The 19,495-nt window shown below is 38.5% G+C and overlaps 1 protein-coding gene across 1 annotated transcript in view; it reads left to right on the top strand.

Moving 5' to 3' along the window:
* Ednra (endothelin receptor type A) overlaps positions 1 to 14,944 on the top strand; it is a 55,167-nt gene extending 40,223 nt beyond the window's left edge. The window contains exons 4-8 of the mRNA XM_027926697.2: positions 3,378 to 3,576; positions 7,162 to 7,314; positions 11,615 to 11,748; positions 12,182 to 12,290; positions 14,593 to 14,944. Of these exons, the coding sequence (XP_027782498.2) occupies positions 3,378 to 3,576; positions 7,162 to 7,314; positions 11,615 to 11,748; positions 12,182 to 12,290; positions 14,593 to 14,733 (736 nt within the window). The 3' untranslated portion in view covers positions 14,734 to 14,944. The remainder of the gene's footprint in view (positions 1 to 3,377; positions 3,577 to 7,161; positions 7,315 to 11,614; positions 11,749 to 12,181; positions 12,291 to 14,592) is intronic.
* The last annotated feature ends 4,551 nt before the right edge of the window (positions 14,945 to 19,495 follow it).

Here is a 19,495-nt window from a genome sequence, read left to right as displayed (position 1 = left end):
AGCAGCTCCCATACACCTTGAAGGTACTCCCAAAAGATAGGAACTCACTGGGAAGGCTTTGGAACAGAGTGTGCCCTCATCTAACTTAACAGACTCTTCCATTGCTGTGTCCAAGGTGAGCTGTAGCAAGTCAAAGCAGGTGTAGGGAGACTAGTTAGGAAACCATTGCAATAACCCAGGCAAAAAGACAAAAGGTGATGAGACAAAAGATGATGAGAAGTGGGGTCCTTTGGATAGAACTTGAAGGAAGATTTTGCAAGGTTTGCAAAAGTATTTACAGAGGAGTGAAGACAAAAGCCAAGGATCTGGGCCTAAGGTGGTGAACACTGCAGAGAGGACAGGTTTGGGGGTAAGGTCTGGCTTGTATGTGTCTGAATGCCCATTAGGTTTCCTGGTGGAACTCTCAAGTTGTAGATTGGATATACAATTCTGGAGTTAGAGGTGGTTCCAGGCTAGAGTTATAAATTTGGGAATTATCAGCATATAAATTGTTTAAATAATACTAAAGCCGTGAGACTGGATGAGACCACCAAGAAACAGAGTGTAGACGGAGAAAAGGTCCAAGGACTAAACTCTGGGAGAAATCCAATGCTAAGAATTTGGGGACAGGGCAGGCTCCAGCCAAAGAAATGAAAAAGAGTGGCCAGTACAGCAGAAGGAAAAGCAAGAGAATATGGTAGGAGCCAAGTGGAGCCAACTGAAGAAAGTATCTCATGGAGGAGTGATTCTTTCCAAAATGTCATTTTTATGGTATTTAGATCTACACTTGCACATTTTCTGTGAAAACTGAAGATGTGTGTGTGTGTGTGTGTGTGTGTGTGTATACACACACATATACATACACATATCAACTAAATTAAAGGCTGTTTGTAATCACACCTGGTAAGAAAAGTATATTTGTGTTTGTATATATTACGCCATTAGCTTCCAAATGGAAATCAGTTTGGGAAAACATAAGATTTCATATTTTCCACACCTTTCCCCATCTCCATCATCACAAATGATTGGTTCTACTTGTTCTTATGGTTGTATTCTCCTTATTTCATGAAGATATTTTTCAAGTTTAGTGTGATTACAAGTTGAAAATACGCTAATTCTCCATGATATGAGTTAATAAATAACCAGACTGACTATACATCATTTGGCAAAGTAGACACTAAATATTACTTCTATGTATATAAAAATGCTGAACTTTGCTTAGATTAAGCTGCAGGTCAGCTTTCCATCACTGTTACAAAATACCTGAGATAATCAACTTATAAAGAACAAAGGTTTATTTAGGCTCACAGTTTGAGAGGTTTCCATCCACTATTGATTGGCCCTTTGCTTTGGGGGCTCTTGGTGAGGCTTTGAACCATGGTGGGAGTAAGTGGCAGGGGGAAACCACTCACCTCATGGCAGCCAGGAAGCAAAGAGAAAAGGATTGGCATCCCACACTTCTCTTTAATGGCACCCCACCCCCACAGTGACCTAACATCCTCCCCCTAGGCCCCACCTCTTAAAGGTTCCACTACCTCTCAATAGCACCATAGGCTGGTGACCAAGCCTTTAGCACAGGGACCTTTGTTATTCAAGCCATAACAGTGTATACTATTCTGAGAACTCATGACATATTATAAAATGACAATGGTTTGTGAATATATTCATCATAAGAACATGTTGGCCACATTTACTTACTTAAACAACCTTCCCCAAACCATGGCTGAGAAATCTGGCTTTCTTAGTCTCTGAGGAGATAAGCTGTTTTATTTAAATCACCTAACTTAGCTTAGGGAAGGGGGGAGGAATAGATGTAACTCAGTTGACAGCCTTACAGTACAGACATCCCGTCTCCACTCCCTTTAGTTTTTCCTAGACATGAGGCTGCCAGTTCAATAAGACAATAAAGTAAAGTAAATACAACTACAAGGCAAAACAAACAGCAAGCATTATCTCGCTGGAAGTAACCATAAATTTTAAAGTGCAATCTTGGCTATATTGTCAAAGGATTTTCTTGGTCTGTTTGCATAGCTGTATTTTATTACATTCTGAACTAATCTGGACTTTTTCTGGAGATTTATATTGTATACCTATCTTATTTACCCTAAAATCCTTGGTACTACATTTCTCCAGCAAATTGAATTGTATCCAAATCTATAGGTTCTAATCTCTAAGCAGTTCTGGTGAAGAGCTAGGCAGCACAATTCCTACCATGTGTTTTTAAAGACATACTGAGACAGTGAACTAAGCACAAGTGATGGGGACTTCTCTGGGTGGATTTGGGTAGCACATATTGCCTTGGTTTTATTGCTTAATCTTCTAAGTTGCATGTCCTGCAAACCCACATGCACCTGACTCCAATGCCTTGGTCTGTTTTGCAGCCTCCTTCTGTCACTATCTAATGAAAACTGCAAAAAGAAAATGTTTCCTTTCCATTACAACAGCAGCAAAAATTTCAAGAATGAAGCCGCAAAAATACCATGCCACATCACACGTCTTTTCTTAATAATAAGTCTGAAAGCAGTTAGCATCAGACCATCATAGCAGGTCAAGGAGCATAGAGTTTCTAAACCAGACTTTCTTTAGACTTAACATTTAAATGTGATTATTATCAGAAAACTATGAAGGTAAAAAAATAAAAAATTTCTTAGTACCAGAGAATTTTTTTGATTGAAATAATTGTTCGGTTACATTTATAGCCCATACTCTGTATGAACCTTTCTTTTCTGTTAGATTGTAAACCCAAAAGAATAGGAACAAAGATATTTTTAATTCACTTTTATGTACTCTAGCATAGAACTATAATGAGAGAGATTCAGTCATTCTTGGACATTTACTAGAAATACTGTTTACTAAGCCTGCCACCTGGTACAGTTATGATAACTGTGATCATATTTTGAGAGAAGAAGAAGAGAGAAAACACACATCTATGGTCCCCATTTACTCAGGATATTTAAACCCACACCATGGATAAAGCTTCAAGTTTTCTTTCTTAATATATAAAGAGAAATAAGATATTACTAGAACAAGTACCATTGGCTGTCACTACCCTTTGCTTCATCAGTCCTTCCCTAGTTTAGAACACACAGCATGCCTATCTGTTCCTGCCACACTCAAACTCTCTGGATCTCCCTGGAACTCAGCTGTCCATCTCAGGCTCAGGCCTGGCCGGCAATTGGTTTCCCAACGGGTGGAACTGTTAATGGCCCTACTGGTTTTTCACATCAAGCCTCAGAAAAGTGCTAAAAAGACAATGGTGGGACACTGGCCAAAAGGAGGAGATTTCCAGCATTTAAGATTTATATTTAACTGAAAAAAAGTTTAAAGATCATAGTAAGTTGATTTTAGCACCCCTTCTTTCTTCCTTCCTTCTTTCATCCTCTTTTTCCCCTTTCCAGGTACAGAGCAGTTGCCTCCTGGAGTCGTGTTCAAGGAATTGGGATTCCCTTGATTACTGCCATTGAAATTGTCTCCATCTGGATCCTTTCCTTTATCCTGGCCATCCCCGAAGCCATAGGCTTTGTCATGGTGCCCTTTGAATACCGGGGTGAACAGCACAAAACCTGTATGCTCAATGCCACATCAAAGTTCATGGAGGTACTGATGGTTTTTACAATTGACTGAATTTGCTGAGTTTTAAAATTTACCAAAGCTTAAAAGGAGGTAACTGGGGACTGGGCGCTTTAAACTTCGCCCTCTTAAAACTTGTGGACATCGCCACAATGCAGGTGTGCCTTAGTCTGTCAGTTCAGTCACACATCTTTCTGTCACAGGAAAAGAGATGCAAAACTAGAGTGCAGCTTCTTGAACAGAACAACTGTTTTGCTTCTCTCCCTTTCTCCCTCCTTCCCCACCACCTCATCTCGCATTGTAGTACCACCGCCAACACAATTCTATACCAAGTAACTGGGAATTCCAAAGCCCATTTACCAAGAAAGAGGGACCAGGTTACTTTTTTTTTTGAAGAGTGGCTTTCTAACTCAAAGTAGGGAGTAATGCTTGCATATATTCATATTAATGTGAATTCTGTGTGATACACAAATATTATAAAACTGCAGAACTTTGTTTAATTTTTTTTTAGTTGTAGATGAACACAATATCTTTATTTTTATTTATTTATTTTTATGTGGTGCTGAGGATCAAACCCAGGGTCTCACGCATGCAAGGCAAGCATTCTACCACTGGGCTATATCCCCAATCCAAACTACAGAACTTTTTTGTTTAATAAACTCAGTTTTTCTTCAATACACCTGGCCACAGTAATATTTCTCTGAAAACCTTAAGCACATGACTATGTAATTTAAAATGCATTTTTCCTTTGCAAAACTAGTTACATGTGGACTAAGGAGAACCAAAAGGATAACTATTTCTCTTAAATCAGCATAATTTAGTGCTTTGATGTAAGCTCCACGTAGCTCAGATTCCACATTTAATCGTTTACAGACATTTCAAGGTATGCTTTCCTAAGCTGGAAAATTCACAAAATCTGAAGTTTTTCAGTTAATCAGTTATCTTGTTTGGAAATTCTTCTTTTGATATTAAAAGTGCTCAGGAAAACTGCCAAACTGGCAATCTTAAAATTGAAGTCTTTTGTTTATCCGCCGACCCTTTTTTTAAAACTCAGGTCAGTTTTCACAATGAAAATCAAGACATAGGAGGTTATCAGAATTTGGCAGTGCGGACAAGGGATCTAGATATTCCAGACAAAAGCAAGAGAGGAAAGAGGCTCAGTATAAGAAGGTGTTAACTAATCCCTAGAGCTGGACAAAATGAGGTGTTACTTCATAAAGACTGGAGTCTCCTTATATAAGCCATCATGCAAAGAGAAGCCACCGTGCAGGCAGGGGTGGCCTCGAGGGGTTGCGGTGAAAGGGTATGAGTTGAGCTGATGGTATCCTGGAGTTCATTTCAAGTCTTGGGTCTTGTTCTTTTTTCCTAATTTTATTTCCCCTCTTTTCCTCACTCTTTCCTCCTCAGTTTTGCTGTATCCTTGACTGATCTGAGGCCCTCTCCAATCCCTTGCTTATGACATCATTTTAAAAGAAATGGACTGTGCCATGGAGGGAGGAAGGGGAAGCAACCCTCTCAGAGCTCAGCTTCCAGGCCCTTTGCAACTGCAGACCTTGGGTCATTCCCAGCCAGCAATGCTCCAGGAAGAAGGGGCTACTAACAAAGGGGTGGGGCTCAAAGGAGTGTTGCACTTCAAAACAAAAAGAGAGTCCTTCTAATTTTTTTTTTTAAGTTTAGGACTAAATCCTTCTCTAATGTGATATATATATATATATATATATATATATATATATATATATATATGAATGAATGAATGAATGAAAATCTTCATATAAGCAGATTTGGGTAAATTAACTCCTTTGGGAATTTGTACTTGACCAGGGGTCTGGGCTTGGATGGAAAAGAAATTGTGCTTGTTTTCACTAACTTCTAACTGAAAGTTACCATTTGCTTCAATTACGAATGTGGGCAACAAACTGCAATGGTATTTCAGAGTGCCATGACTTTTTCACTGATGGAAATAGCAGACAATGTCACACAGTATCACACCTGTATCCTCTTAAAATATTGTTTATGCTTAATACTGCTTCAGCATTCTGATAGTTATTAGAGTCGCCAGTAGGTATGTTATTTAATTTGTTGATAAAAAATGTATGTTGTATCAGAACTTTATTTTTAATGCGTTTATAGACATCTTGCCATATAACTGGCAATATACGATATTGTATTCGTATATATTTTACTTTAAACATATGAATGTTGTTCTCAGCTAAGCACTGTGGCACACACCTATAATTCCGGTGACTTGGTTGGTCAAAGTAGGAAGAATCCAAGTCTGAGATCAGCCTGGGCAACTTAGAAAGACCTTATCTCAAAAGTAAAATATAAAACAGGCTGGGGATATAGCTCAGTGGTAAAGTGCTTGCCTAGCATGTGTGAAGCACTGGGTTTGATTCTCAGCACTGCATATAAATAAATAATTTTTTAAAATAAACATCTATTGACAATTAAAATATATATATATTTTTAAATAGTCTGGGGATGTAGCTCAGTGGTAGAACACCCCTGGGTTCAATCCCCCCATACCAGAGAAAGAGAGAGAATATTGTTCTACAAAGGGACTACAGTGCTCATCAGACTTTCAAAGGAGTCTGTGGCATAGAAATAGTTAAGAACCCCTGCCTGAACTTTTTGTCTTCAGGAACCATTTTTAGATTATTTTAATAGACATACTGTAAATGTAACCCACTGGGCCCCTTTCTATATTCAGAAACCATCCAGTGGTTCACAGAGCAGCATGATTATTTTTTACTGTGGGAACTGAAATATTACAGGAGGCTGCATTTATCCTTAGTAAATAAACAATCTGAAGCAACATTGTAAGGAAGGAAAAAGCGTTTCTTTCCAAGTTTGCGATGAATTTAGAATAAAAATGTGGATATCACTTTCCAACTTTCCTTTTTATGAAGTACTAAGTTTGCTCCTTTAAAAAGACATAAAGCTGAATACTCTACGGGTTCACAGATCCTTGCCCACAGGGAGCGCTTGCTAAGTAGGCCTTGGGCTAAGCTATGCTGCCTCAATAGTTTCCAGGTGGCCAGTATTAAAAGAGGGAGTGAGAGGGTGGTTATTGATGGCTCAAACCATCTGGCGTTGGGGTCACATAGCTGGCATACCAAGCAAAGGGTTAACTCCCATTACCCAAAGCTCCACAGATAAGCCACGCAGAACCTTCCCTGCTTCCAAACAAGAAACACGCATTAAGTGCACTTTAACCACAATAATTAAAAGTCAACCAGGCACTAGCAAAATTTGAGGCTTATCAATAAATAAAGATAAACATGTCTTGAACCATGTTTTATATACCTTGGAAGGGAATTCTTTTTATGGATTAGGGTTCTTTCATTGTGTCACTGAAACTTACAAAAAAGATCCCTGTCAGGATAGTTTTTTTAATACGTAGTTTCTTTGTGTGCTAGAGTCAAGACAGGATAATTTTTGGAGTTTCAAAGTTAATTGAGTTTTGAACACCACAGCCAAGCCCTTTACTACAGGTGGGATCATGAATATACAAATACATCTCCAAGGGAAGATTCTGAAGCTACAGAGGTCCTGCCCTGTTAACCTAATCACTATGTCCCTCCTTTTCTCTCCCTTCTCTTCACTACACAGTTCTACCAAGATGTGAAGGACTGGTGGCTCTTCGGGTTCTATTTCTGCATGCCCTTGGTGTGCACTGCAATCTTCTATACCCTCATGACCTGTGAGATGTTAAACAGAAGGAATGGCAGCTTGAGAATCGCCCTCAGTGAACATCTTAAACAGGTAAATCCACTGAGATCTCAGAAACCTGGGCAATACAGTGTTGTCCTTCAAATCAGCAGACCTACACTTCGTAACAGCATTTCAGTTGATGTCACATTGACTATACGACAATGGTTCTGTAAGATTCTAGTGGTACTGAAAAATTCTGATTGCCCAGTATCTTCACTGTACCTTGTCTATGCTTAGCTATGTTTAGATGCACAAACACTGTTGTGTTACAATTGCCCACAGCACTCAGTACAATAACATGCTGTTCAGGTGTGGCCTAGGAGCAACAGGCTGAACCATATAGCTCAGGTGTTCAGAGGGCTGTACCATCTAGGTTTGTGTAGGTACACAGTGACAAAATTTCCTAACTATTCTTTTCCTAGGGTATATCACTGTCCTTAAGTGATGCATAGTCACACAGTATATAGCAGATTTAGACTGATTTCCTAAAAATAAAAAATACTGTCTTGTAACTATTTTCTTTATAGTTCTAGAATTAGGGATTTCTCTTGTGACAGGGGAGCCTGCCTGTGAAACAGATGGCTCCAGAGGCTGGGCCCAAAGAAAAACTATTCATTTATAATGCCAAAAGAGTATTGAGCAAGCGTATATGCGTGTCTATACACCAAATTGGGCTTGAAACTATGCCAGGGCAGAAAGGAGTGTGTGACTTTCTCCCCTTGCAGGATTTACAGTCTAGTTGTACAAATAAAACACAAACATGAAACAATCAGAAACAGGATGATAAAACAGAGTCAATGTAGCCTGTACACTAGCTGTGGTAATCAGCTTTTCATCACGGTGACCAAAATGTGCCACAAAAATAACTTAGAGGAGGGAAAGTTTATTTGGTCTCATGGTTCCAGATGTTTAGTCTATGGTGTGCTGAGTCCATTACTCTGAACCAAGGTGAGGCAGAGCATCATGGTGGAAGGGTGTGGAGGAAGAGCCTTGTTCCACTCATGATGTGAAGAAAGCAGAGAAAGGGTAAGGAGGGGTCATGAGGCACACCCCCAGTGAGCCACCTCCTCCAGCCACACCCTACCTGCCTACACTTACCACCTGGTTAGTCCATTCCCACTAAGATGGGCTGATTAGGTTACAACTTTCACAATCCAAACACTTCATTTCCAGACATTTCTGCATTAACAGGAATTTCTGGGTCCAAACCACATATCCAAACCACAACACTAGGAAATAAGAGGGGATTGGCATAGAATCATAGAGAAAGTGTTCATGAATGAACAAGAGTGAGCCTGGCCTTGGAGAATAAATGGGATTTGATAGGGAAGCAGAGGACAGAGGGCATTTCAGTTAGAAAAAAACAAGAGTTCTTCTAGAACGTGAATGGGCACAATGCATTTGGAGAGTAGGAAAAAAGAAACGAATTTCATTAAAGCAACATCTAAAGTAAGACTCATGAAAGGAAATAGCATTAAATTCATAAAACAAATTCTCTAAATTTTGGAGGTCCCAAATTTCTAGAAGAAATTCAAATATGCCAATAGGGAGTTAATGTTGGTACCTCCTGAGTAGCAAATAGATAGATAACTTTGGGCTTTAGAAGACAAAACATGATTCTAATAACCTTCATCAAATTGCTTAACCACTCTAAGGTTCTATTTTCTCATAAGATGTATAAAATAATACATTATGATGATAACCTAAGACATATAAGTTGCCTAATAATAAGGCATATAAGTCGCCTAGTTCCTAGTAGGTACTCAGCACATGTTAATTTATATTAATTCAAAAAGTAAAACCAGGACTGCAGGTCAGTTTTCAGTCACAATAGACACATACGTAAGAACATCCAACCACACCAAAACAATGTGAGTTATTGATGGAGTCTCCAAATCTCTCCCACATAATTATCATACACAAACATCTTTCCTCATCACAGCACTTTTTCAACTACTGTGATTTTCCTGAGCTTCAATTCCTCATCTATAAATTAAGCATAATGACATATAAATAAATGTTATTATGAGGATCAAAGGACTTGATGGGCATGCATGTACTTTGTAAAATCTAACGTGTCAAACAAATGGTAGCTATTACCTTTTATTGACGTTTGGCAGTATGATCACATTAAGAAAATTTAGTATGACTTTGTCCAAGCATAAATGTTTCAAATTCTGCAGATGTGAATATATTAAGCAACTATTAAGTCTCATCCCTTCGAGGGAAGCAGTTAATTAGAATGGATTTATGAAAAACAGTGTTTTTAAATGATAGTTTTTGCATTAACATCATTATTGTCTATTTCAGCTTTGAGTTGTACTTACTTCAGAAATAAATAATAATAATATGTCGTTCACAGTTACATAGCATTTTGATTCCTCCAAGCACAGATAGGTAGGATACATATTAACCTTGTTAAATTGATAGTTAAGAGATCTGTTCACCCAAACTGAGATTAGAACCCAAGATCTGGTACTCACTCAAAGCTGGAACAGGTTTTCATAGCAATAAAGCAAGGCTGGCTACAAGTCCTTCAGGTGAACTATGGAAAAGCTAGCCTGGAGTAGGAAGCCTTGCCAGTCTTTGACTAATAGTCTAAGGCTCTTCCTTGTTTCTTGCTTGGTTGTCCCAAATTTTCTCTTCATTATAAAGATGTAATCAGTTAGGGGTTGTGTTTGGATGCTGGTAACAGAATACCCAAAATAAGAGTGAGCTGATCAAGTCAAGGTTTATCTTTCTCCCACTGCAAAAAGTGCAGATGCCAGTGGTTCAGGGGTCAAGGAGCTCAGAGGCCAGGTGCCTGCTGTTTTGCCAATCTCTCCTTCAGCCTTGGAAGACGGCGTGGCCACTCTACTTTTATGTCTGATGTCGGGGCAGCAAGAAGGGGAAGGACACACAATGCATGCGCATGTGTGTCCCAGAGAAGGCTCCCCCTACTTTTAAGTAGCTTTTCCAGGAACCCACACATATTGTCTACTTAAGCTAATTGGTCATAATTGTGTTATGTGGCCAAGTAGTTGAGGAGGCAAGACTCCCTTGCTGCCATAACAAAATCAAGGATTTATATCACAGGAAGGAAGATAGGAGCATGGATGGTAAGGGAATATCAAACTGTCAATATTACCTTTTAATATCCTGTTTGATGGCACACTCAGGAAAGGTGACATTCCCCCAATACCTTCCCTTTCCATTTTTCTAGATGCCCTGTCTTTCTGTGTACACAAAATGACCCTTTAAAAAGCCCCCCCATTTCTGTAGATTGGAATGCTTTATTTGTTGCCTCGATCATGCCCCCTGATGCCATATCCCAGCTAGTCAAATAACTATGAAAGATTAAAGAGTTCTCAGTCCTTTGGACTACAAGGACGATTTGTGACAACTGCCACAGATCTTTTCAAATGGCTCAACTGATGGTGTGTGTTTACTGACGCTTTCCCAGACTTAATGTTATAAGCTTTGTGTTGAAGCAGTATTCATTCCCCAACTCCTGTTTTCAGTCAGTTTTATTTTGACATTAATTGAAGCCAGTTACAGACAAGCTGCATTTTATGTCCCTGGTTAGACTTCTAAATGCATGCAGTATAATACTCAAGCATAATGTGCCCAAATGAATGGCTGCAGATCATTCCTAACCTATGTTTTTTCTGAGCCTGAGCAGACTCCAAAGGCATGTAAACCTGCAATAGAAATGAGTCGGGGGTCAGTGTGTTCCAGTTTTTATAATTATGACTGCTGATAACACTTTGCCTTCATCCTTCTGTTTGCAATATATCTTTGGAAACTACATGCTGTTAATAAAAGAACTTAAAAAAATCAATGCTAGCTTTCTTCAAGATGAGGAAAAGAAGAAAACTTGTTGCTGTTGCTTTTTCTGCTATTTTCCTACCATATTTTGTTTCCCAAGTGTCTTTGTAGATTTGCCCATTCATTTCCATGCCATGCTCTGTCACCTTGCCTGCCATGCCATCAATGCTCGTCAGTTACCTGATATTGGGCTAATAGCTCACCTTTCCCCATGCACTCACCCCCATCCACCTAAGCACCTGCGTACACACTGATGTGCTCACCTGCTGAGTCAGCCACAGTGTTGGCTCACCTCTGTCTTGTAACCTCTGACCTGGCTCAAATGACAAAGCCACCCTCCTTCCTGGCAACTGCCCCAAAACATCCTTGGCAACACCTTGATGTTGCATTCCAAATCTTAAGAGACCAAGGTCCTGCGAGGGTCTGTTCTCTCAGCTCTTCTCTGTGCTGTTCCACCCCTGAAGTCTTTTCCTTCCTTGTGTAGTTCTTTCATCTAGAATAAAGATGCAAATGTAACGTATTTTATTTTCTTACTTTCCTTTAGCGTCGAGAAGTGGCGAAAACTGTTTTCTGCTTGGTTGTAATTTTTGCTCTTTGCTGGTTCCCTCTTCATTTAAGCCGTATTTTGAAGAAAACTGTGTATGATGAGATGGACAAGAACCGATGTGAATTACTTAGGTACGATTCCATGTACCCATTCCATGTACCCATTTAGAAATTGGAGTTTCTCTGCTTTGCACATTTATAAAATTTTTACATCCTCTTTACATTCTGATTAGCCCTAAAAATTAAAACTGCAAACTGAATTATTATTTTTTTAGCTGACATAGCCCATAACTGATCCCAAAATTTGTGCAAGCCATGTCTGTAATCTTGCCACACCCCTCCTGAGGCTGTGCATAAGGGTTTGAGCCAACCAAGGGGATGATCTATCTGCAAATGTCCTGCAGATCTGAAACTGCCACTTAAACTAAGCACTTTTAAAAAATTCTAATTGCCCAGAGGACATGCTTCAAGGCAAGAAAAAAATGCTTATCCTAGGATAAATTCTACTTAGCAGATTTTGAAACAATATGTTCTAATTATTCTACACTATTTTCTTTTGCTCTAGCTTCTTGCTGCTCATGGATTACATCGGTATTAACTTGGCAACTATGAACTCGTGTATAAACCCAATAGCTCTATATTTTGTGAGCAAGAAATTTAAAAATTGTTTCCAGGTAAGACTGTTTTGCAAGAACTTCTTAAAGACAACTGAATGAGTGTATTAAGTAACTAACAGACACAGCCAATTCCAATTTTCATACTACTTTGATCAGCTACACTCCTTTTCAGTAGGGAAGTGAAAAATCACTTTTTATTACCTAGAAAGAGGGTCAGATTGTGGGCATAACAGAAAAGCACTATCTATTCTGACAACAACATAATCAGAAGTTAAAACTAAAAGGACTAACATAATTACATGTCAGTTTAGTACCATATTTTAAAAAGAAATACTCAAACCAGGCACAGGGCACACACCTGTAATCCCAGCGACTCTGGAGGCTGAGGCAAAAGGATTGCAAATTCAAAGCCAGCCTCAGAAAATTAGTGAGGCTCTAAGCAACGTAGCGAGACTCAAAATAAAAAATAAAAAGGGCTGGGGATGAGGCTCTGTTTTTAAGCACCCCTGGGTTCAATTCTCAGTACCAAAAAAAGAAAAAGAAAGATAAGGAGGAAGAGGAGGAGGAGAAATAAATGCTCAAATATGAACACATAGAATATACAAAATCAGTTCATTTTTTTTACTTTAGACTTTAATCAAACTCTTGACAAAATATAAGCTCTGCTATTAAGAAAGCTTTCACTAAATGCTATTTAACAGTGAATATAGTAATGACTTTTTAAAGTACAGTAAATGTTTATTGCTCTGGAAACCTGTACTACTATAACTTCATTTAAAATCAGTTTCCTTCTGTTTTTCAAACTTCCTTCTAGCTAAGCCAGAAGCTCCAAGCATGTTTTATTGATGTGTCACTTTTTCAGATTCTAAAATGATTTTAGTACAGTTCTAGTCCTGATGGGATTTTCTTATCTTTGACCAGGATTTTTAACTTTAGCTACTGTGCATATTAGGCAGAGTAGCATGAAGCTCAAGGTACAATTAATTATCTAATCTGAGTTCAGTTGGTGCCCCTACTGCTTCCTCAATTTTCCTGTCTGTAAAGTTGGATGATCACAGTATCCATCTCATAAGTAAGGTTTAATGAGTTAATATATGTAAACCTCTTGAAACAAAAATGCTCAGTATGAGATGACTATTAGAGTTGAGAGAGGAAGCACAGAAACTTCCCCCATAGAACTTGCAATCTAAAAGGAGACAGACATATTAACCAAAGAATCATACAAATGGGTGAAACTTGGTATGGAAGTTGTAGCTGCCATATTTTTTTGAGGTCCCCTTGAAAATGCTTACAAGATACAAAATGCTCTGCCTAAAATGGATTAACTAACTCACAGGTCATAACTAATACATTTTATAAGCTGAAGTTTATATCACGCGCTAATTAATTTACATATTAATTAGAGGGGAAGAGAAAATTCAATTTTTTTCAGAAATTCAACACACTTTTTTAATGGATCTTCCTAAAAAGGCAGCATACCTAAGGGAAAGATTTCAAGCTAGAGTCCTGAGTTATAATTCAATTTCTTCTTCTTCTTCTTCTTATCCTCTCTGGCCTCACTGTTCTTATTCATAAAATGGGGGAAGTAACACCTACCACCTAGGGCTGTAGTGAAGATCACACGGGGTACCCGATGTTGAGGGCCACTTGGGATGCACCTGAAGCCCATTTCTAACCTTCTCATCCATGCCTTACTCCCTGGCCTCTGCCTGGAGATGCTCCCTTTGGCCAACACTGCCTTCCCTTCCTCTTGCACCTGTGAGTAGAATTGAAACAAGCGGAAGGAGACCCTCAGGGTTATACAAAATTTCATACAAGAGGAAGTGAGGGGAAAGGGGAAAATAATACAAGGGGGAGAAATGAATGACAGTAGAGGGGGTAGAGAGAGAAGAGGGAAGGGGAGGGGAGGGGAGGGGGGATAGTAGAGGATAGGAAAGGCAGCAGAATACAACAGACACTAGTATGGCAATATGTAAATCAATGGATGTGTAACTGATGTGATTCTGCAATCTGTATACGGGGTAAAAATGGGAGCTCATAACCCACTTGAATCAAAGTGTGAAATATGATATATCAAGAACTATGTAATGTTTTGAACAACCAACAATAAAAAATTTTTTTAAAAATCCAAAAAAAAAAAAAGAAAGAAACAAGCAGCAAGAGATCCCTTTCTCTCCCGGGGGACAGTTTAACTTCTGCCTCAAGATGACAGGCCTCATACTCAGACCACTGTCCATGCTCCCTGTCCTCCAACATGCACACACATGGACCCCACGTGTTGGTGGACCCCAAAGCCTCTGTGTTAGGCTGGTAACGGGTGGGTGGGTTCGTGTTATTCACAGTCTGTTCCTTCTCCCAGTCATGCCTCTGTTGCTGCTGTCACCAGTCCAAAAGCCTGATGACCTCAGTCCCCATGAACGGAACAAGCATCCAGTGGAAGAACCATGACCAGAACAACCACAACACAGAGAGGAGCAGCCACAAGGACAGCATTAACTAACCATCTGCAAGACATTAATTGATTCTCCTTGAAATCCTATTGGAGAAAAAAGTTCACGCAGTAACTGTGTCTCCAGGAGTCTCTTCTCTGATCCTTCTTCCTTCACTCAGGCCCTCCTCTGGATAAAAGTGCTCTCCATATGTTTTCCAAAGCAGTGGAAGGTGGATTCATTTATATCCACCAAGCCCATAAATCTCACTTCTTTAATTTATCTAATGTACATATTCCATACATTATTTCGACACTAAAAAGTGATGGGAATTGGAGGAGAATGGAGACTATTACGTGAACCTGAAGGATATTTGCTACTTTGCATGAAATTAGGGATTTTCAAGTACATAACTAGATTTTCTATTTTTTTAAGTGATTTTTTTTCTTCCAAATAGCATGGGTTTAAGTCACCTTTTTTAAAAAATGTCATTCAGTGCCAGTATTTCTTAACTGTGTGGTAGCCTAGAAATGATTGAGCCTATTAACATACATTTTGTTAAAATAAAAAAAAAAAGAAAAGGAAAGAAAGAAAAGAAAAGAGCAATATTCAGGTGAGCGATTACATTAATGTTTCTCACTGTTTTATTTTTTTAAAACATGAGTTCTAAAGCTGCAACAAATACAGGCATACAAACCACAGACTGGTAACCACATATAGTAGTCTAACAGCTGCTATTCAAAGAATGTTTAAGAGCTTGTATTTTCTTTTTTAATAGTGTTTTATTACAGAAGACCTTGAACATATTTTTATGTTAATTTCAAAAATAATGCTGGGATCCAATAGTTCTGTTTTTCACAAACCCAAATGTCCTTTTAATGTAAGTTTTTTTTAAATGTTAAAATCATGTTCCAAAATTTAAATGACTCATTAAACTAAGCCTGAGACTTTCAGTGCAATGTTTAGATGTCTAAAGCATAGCTAGGAGAAAAAGATTGAATATTTTTAGAAGATTTGGAAATTTTCTCTGAGATTTTGGTAACAGTAACATACATGGGTGTGTATCTATATCTGTATCCATGTATATAGACACACATATCGCCTTATATTCTCTTAATTTCTCCTAAAATGTTAGCTGGCCATAAGACTTTTTTTGGTTATTCTTTTCTCCAGTTAGGAAAAATAATTTCCAAGTGTCCAGGCAAGTGTACCATGTCAGTGAAATATAGTGACTGCTACCATGGACTTTTGATTCTTCTTTGGGTGACCAGAAGGAACCCAAATCCCCACCTCATCCCTACTCCCTAGTGGTCACCATTTCAAAGGGCCCACAATGACTTTTTCTGGGCATTTTCCCAAATGTTTACAGACTGTGAGTACAGCAAAAAAGAAAAAAAAAAAAAAACTTTTACTATGTGTGTATATGTACATATATATATAAACAATTGTAAGTTTCTTTTAGTTGATTTTTGTGATTGTCTCTATAGAGTGTGTGTGCGTGTGTATGTGTATGAGTGTGAGATGTGCATGAGTGTGGTGGTACATATGGATTTAATCTAATCTAATCATCATGCCCCATGGCTGTGTCAAAGCACATACTCTAATGGAATCTAGGTGATAGTTCATCATGACAACCCTCCTTCATCAGTTGCCATATATAAGTACCTCCTGTGTTCACAAATCTTGTGACCATATTACCATTGCAAATGGAATAGGGGAGGCAGCATGAGAGGGAATGAGCCATAGGTTAAAAATATAGGGTTTTAGTTGGTTGGTTTGTCAAAGTATTTGGGGTGACGTTGTTTCATGAGCTAAAGCAAAAATCATTACACTTTAAAGTTTTAGATTGTTCTAATTCTCAACTCAATGTGGTGATGAGTTTGAAAAACATCAAACTTCATCAGATAGATTTCTGGTGACAAATTAGCTAAGCTAATTTTTGGATCATATTTTAGCACAATTATAAGTAAAATATGTCAGGTTCCAATTGCTGGAATTGCAGGGCTAAGAAATACTCCTCCATTATGTGTTAGTGGTCTAATTCCATTATCCTGCTGGTACATAATATGCAGTGATAAAAGCCTTTAATATAAATCATAGGCTTTGTTTTGTTTAGACAATTGTCCTTTTTTTAGATGCTTTGTTTGTTATATATAAAATTCATTTTATAAATTCAGAAAGTTATAGATTTCTGAATAACTACACAGGCTTCAATGTACATTTTGTTTATTGTCTGGTAAATAACTGTGGTTTACTAGTAGAACATTTCCAATTTTTACCTTTACCACATCTTTCCAACAAGTAAACTTTGTAGAAATGAGCCAGAAGCTAGGGCCCTAAGTTGGCAGTGACCCATAAGTATAAAATAAAAGTTTACAGAAGTTTTTCAGTGTCTCTTCATTTGACATTGTTCTTCATAGAGAATGTTTGATACATAATACCTGTTGCAAGCCTCTCCTTAATAATAACCAGGCAAGCTATTTTACTTTCAAACATAACTTCCTGTTTTCTCAATCAATCTACTTTGTTATACTGAACATTCAATTCTCCTATTCATTCCTTTATTCATCTTTCCAGTGAACTTTACTGAGCATCTGCTATGCGACATGCATTCTTCTAGATCTTAGGGATATAACGGTGAACCAAACAGGCCAAGTCCCTGATTTCATGCAGCTTATATTCCAGAGGAAGGAGCTGGACAATAAAAATTACAGTCAATAAATAATGTTATGAGGAGGATACCTGGAGGAAGACACTCACATAACCAACTGCTTATTTGACATCTCTCATGAGATGGCAAATAGACCATATTTACAAATGGAGCTTTTGTTATGTTTCAACATAATATTCCTCTGTTCAGTTACATACAGCTCCATCCTTTGAATTATTCAAGACAAAAACTTCAAGTGGCACATGCTTGTAATCCCAGCCACTCAAGAGGCTGAGGCAGGAAGATTGCAAGTTCAAAACCAGCCTCAGCAACTTAGTGAGGCTCTAAGCAACTCAGTGAGACCCTGTCTCTAATGAAATATAAAAAAGGGCTGGGGATGTAACTCAGTGGTTAAGCACCCCTGGGTTCAATCCCTGGTATCAAAAAAAAAAAAAAAGACAAAAACTTTGAGGTCATTTATCATCCCTTTCTCTCACACCTTACACCCAACATCTCAAAAAATCCTGAGATCCACATCTTCAGAATATTCCCAGGACTGTTCCACTTCTCTGTATTTCTGTCTCCTAGATCTGCACATCATCTTCTTTTGCCAGAATAAATGCAGTAGTTTCCTGTCACACCTCCTCGCTTCCAGTCTTGTCAATGGCCAATCTCCAATCTCCAATTAGCCTTTCTGTCTCCCTCTCTCCCTCTTTCTTTCCATCTCTCCCTTTCTCCATTCTCTTCCTCTCCCCTAAGTGATTAAGGTTAAACTACCCTAAATATCATCCCACTGTGGCATGGCTGGACATTCTGGAAGTTTGAACCTGGGAGCTGCTGACCCCTGATTGAGGCATTTATAATCTAGATTTTAAAAAAAGAGCACGTAAATCTCCAGGTCCAGTTTTCCTTGATGCATTCCCATGGCTTGAGTAAGCAAACCAATACATTGACCTTTCTTCCTTTGCTAGTTAAATTTGGTTTTCTGTTACTTTCAAGAGACACATTCTAATACCATCTCACCTAAATTATCTCAATTCATCTTTTTTATTGTTGTGTTTTTTGGAGAGAGCAGTTTTAAATTGATGGAGAAACTGATCCAAACTGCAGAGAGTTTCCATTGTCCTCCTTCCTCCCCTCTCCACTCATAATTCCCCGTTATTTTTATTTGTTTTACCTTTTTATGCAGTGCAGGAGCGAACCCAGTGCCTCACGCGTGCTAGGCCAGAGCTCTGCCACTGAGCTACAGTCCCAGCACTCTCCCCCTGTTATTTACATCTTCTATTAGTGTGGTGTGTTTATTACAGTGGATGAATCAATATTGATGTGATACTATTACTAAAGTCCATAGTTTATAGTCGGCTTCACCTTTTGCGCTCTGCATTCTGTGGGTTTTGACAGTGTATAATGACAGGTGTCTGCCATTATGGTTTTGTTTGGGAGGGTTCCACTGATCCAAACATTCCCTCTCCTTTCTCTACCCCTCTTGATTGAAATTTTCACTTAACACAGACAGAGTGAATACCCACCATATTACATTTTGTTAATTGCCAGGAACGTGAAATAAGATGTACAAATAAATGCAATGAAGTGCTCACTGGTGACTCAGGAGACGTCAGCAAGGCAGATGGTAAAGGCACAGAGAAAAGAACGGCAAGAATTCTGGTGAACATCAGTGAACAAAGTGTGAGGCCTTATTATCTACAACTCTTGTTTTGTATAAATATTATATCGCTGCTAGGGGAATGGCATAATAATAAACAACATGGTATTTTGTCTACATTGTGAGGTTTATTTAAGTCAGTAAATGTTATTTTCCATTCAAAAATAAACCTACCCAGTGGCTGTGGATGTAGCTTTATGGCCGAGCACTTGCCTAGCACGTGAGATCCTAGATTCAATTCCCAGCACCATAAATAAATAAATAACCAAAACTTGCCCATACATTTAAAATTATTAGTAGAATGAAATAAGTTGGAGATTAAATTCAGGAAATAGGCAAAAAAAAGTGTGTAAATTTGACTAATCTATTGCCTCTATGATTTTAACAGTATTGCTAGTTAAATTAGTATAACTAGCATGATAACCACATATATATGGAGTGAATGACAGCCACTCTTCCCAAACCCCTGTAGGCCTGTGATTGAGTCTGCTGTTCCCTTTTGTTTGTGAAATAATCTAGC

This window comes from Marmota flaviventris, chromosome 7 (genome assembly GCF_047511675.1).
Source record: "Marmota flaviventris isolate mMarFla1 chromosome 7, mMarFla1.hap1, whole genome shotgun sequence".
In the NCBI taxonomy this organism is placed as follows: Eukaryota; Metazoa; Chordata; class Mammalia; order Rodentia; family Sciuridae; genus Marmota; species Marmota flaviventris.
This window is presented reverse-complemented; position numbering and strand designations above follow the sequence as displayed.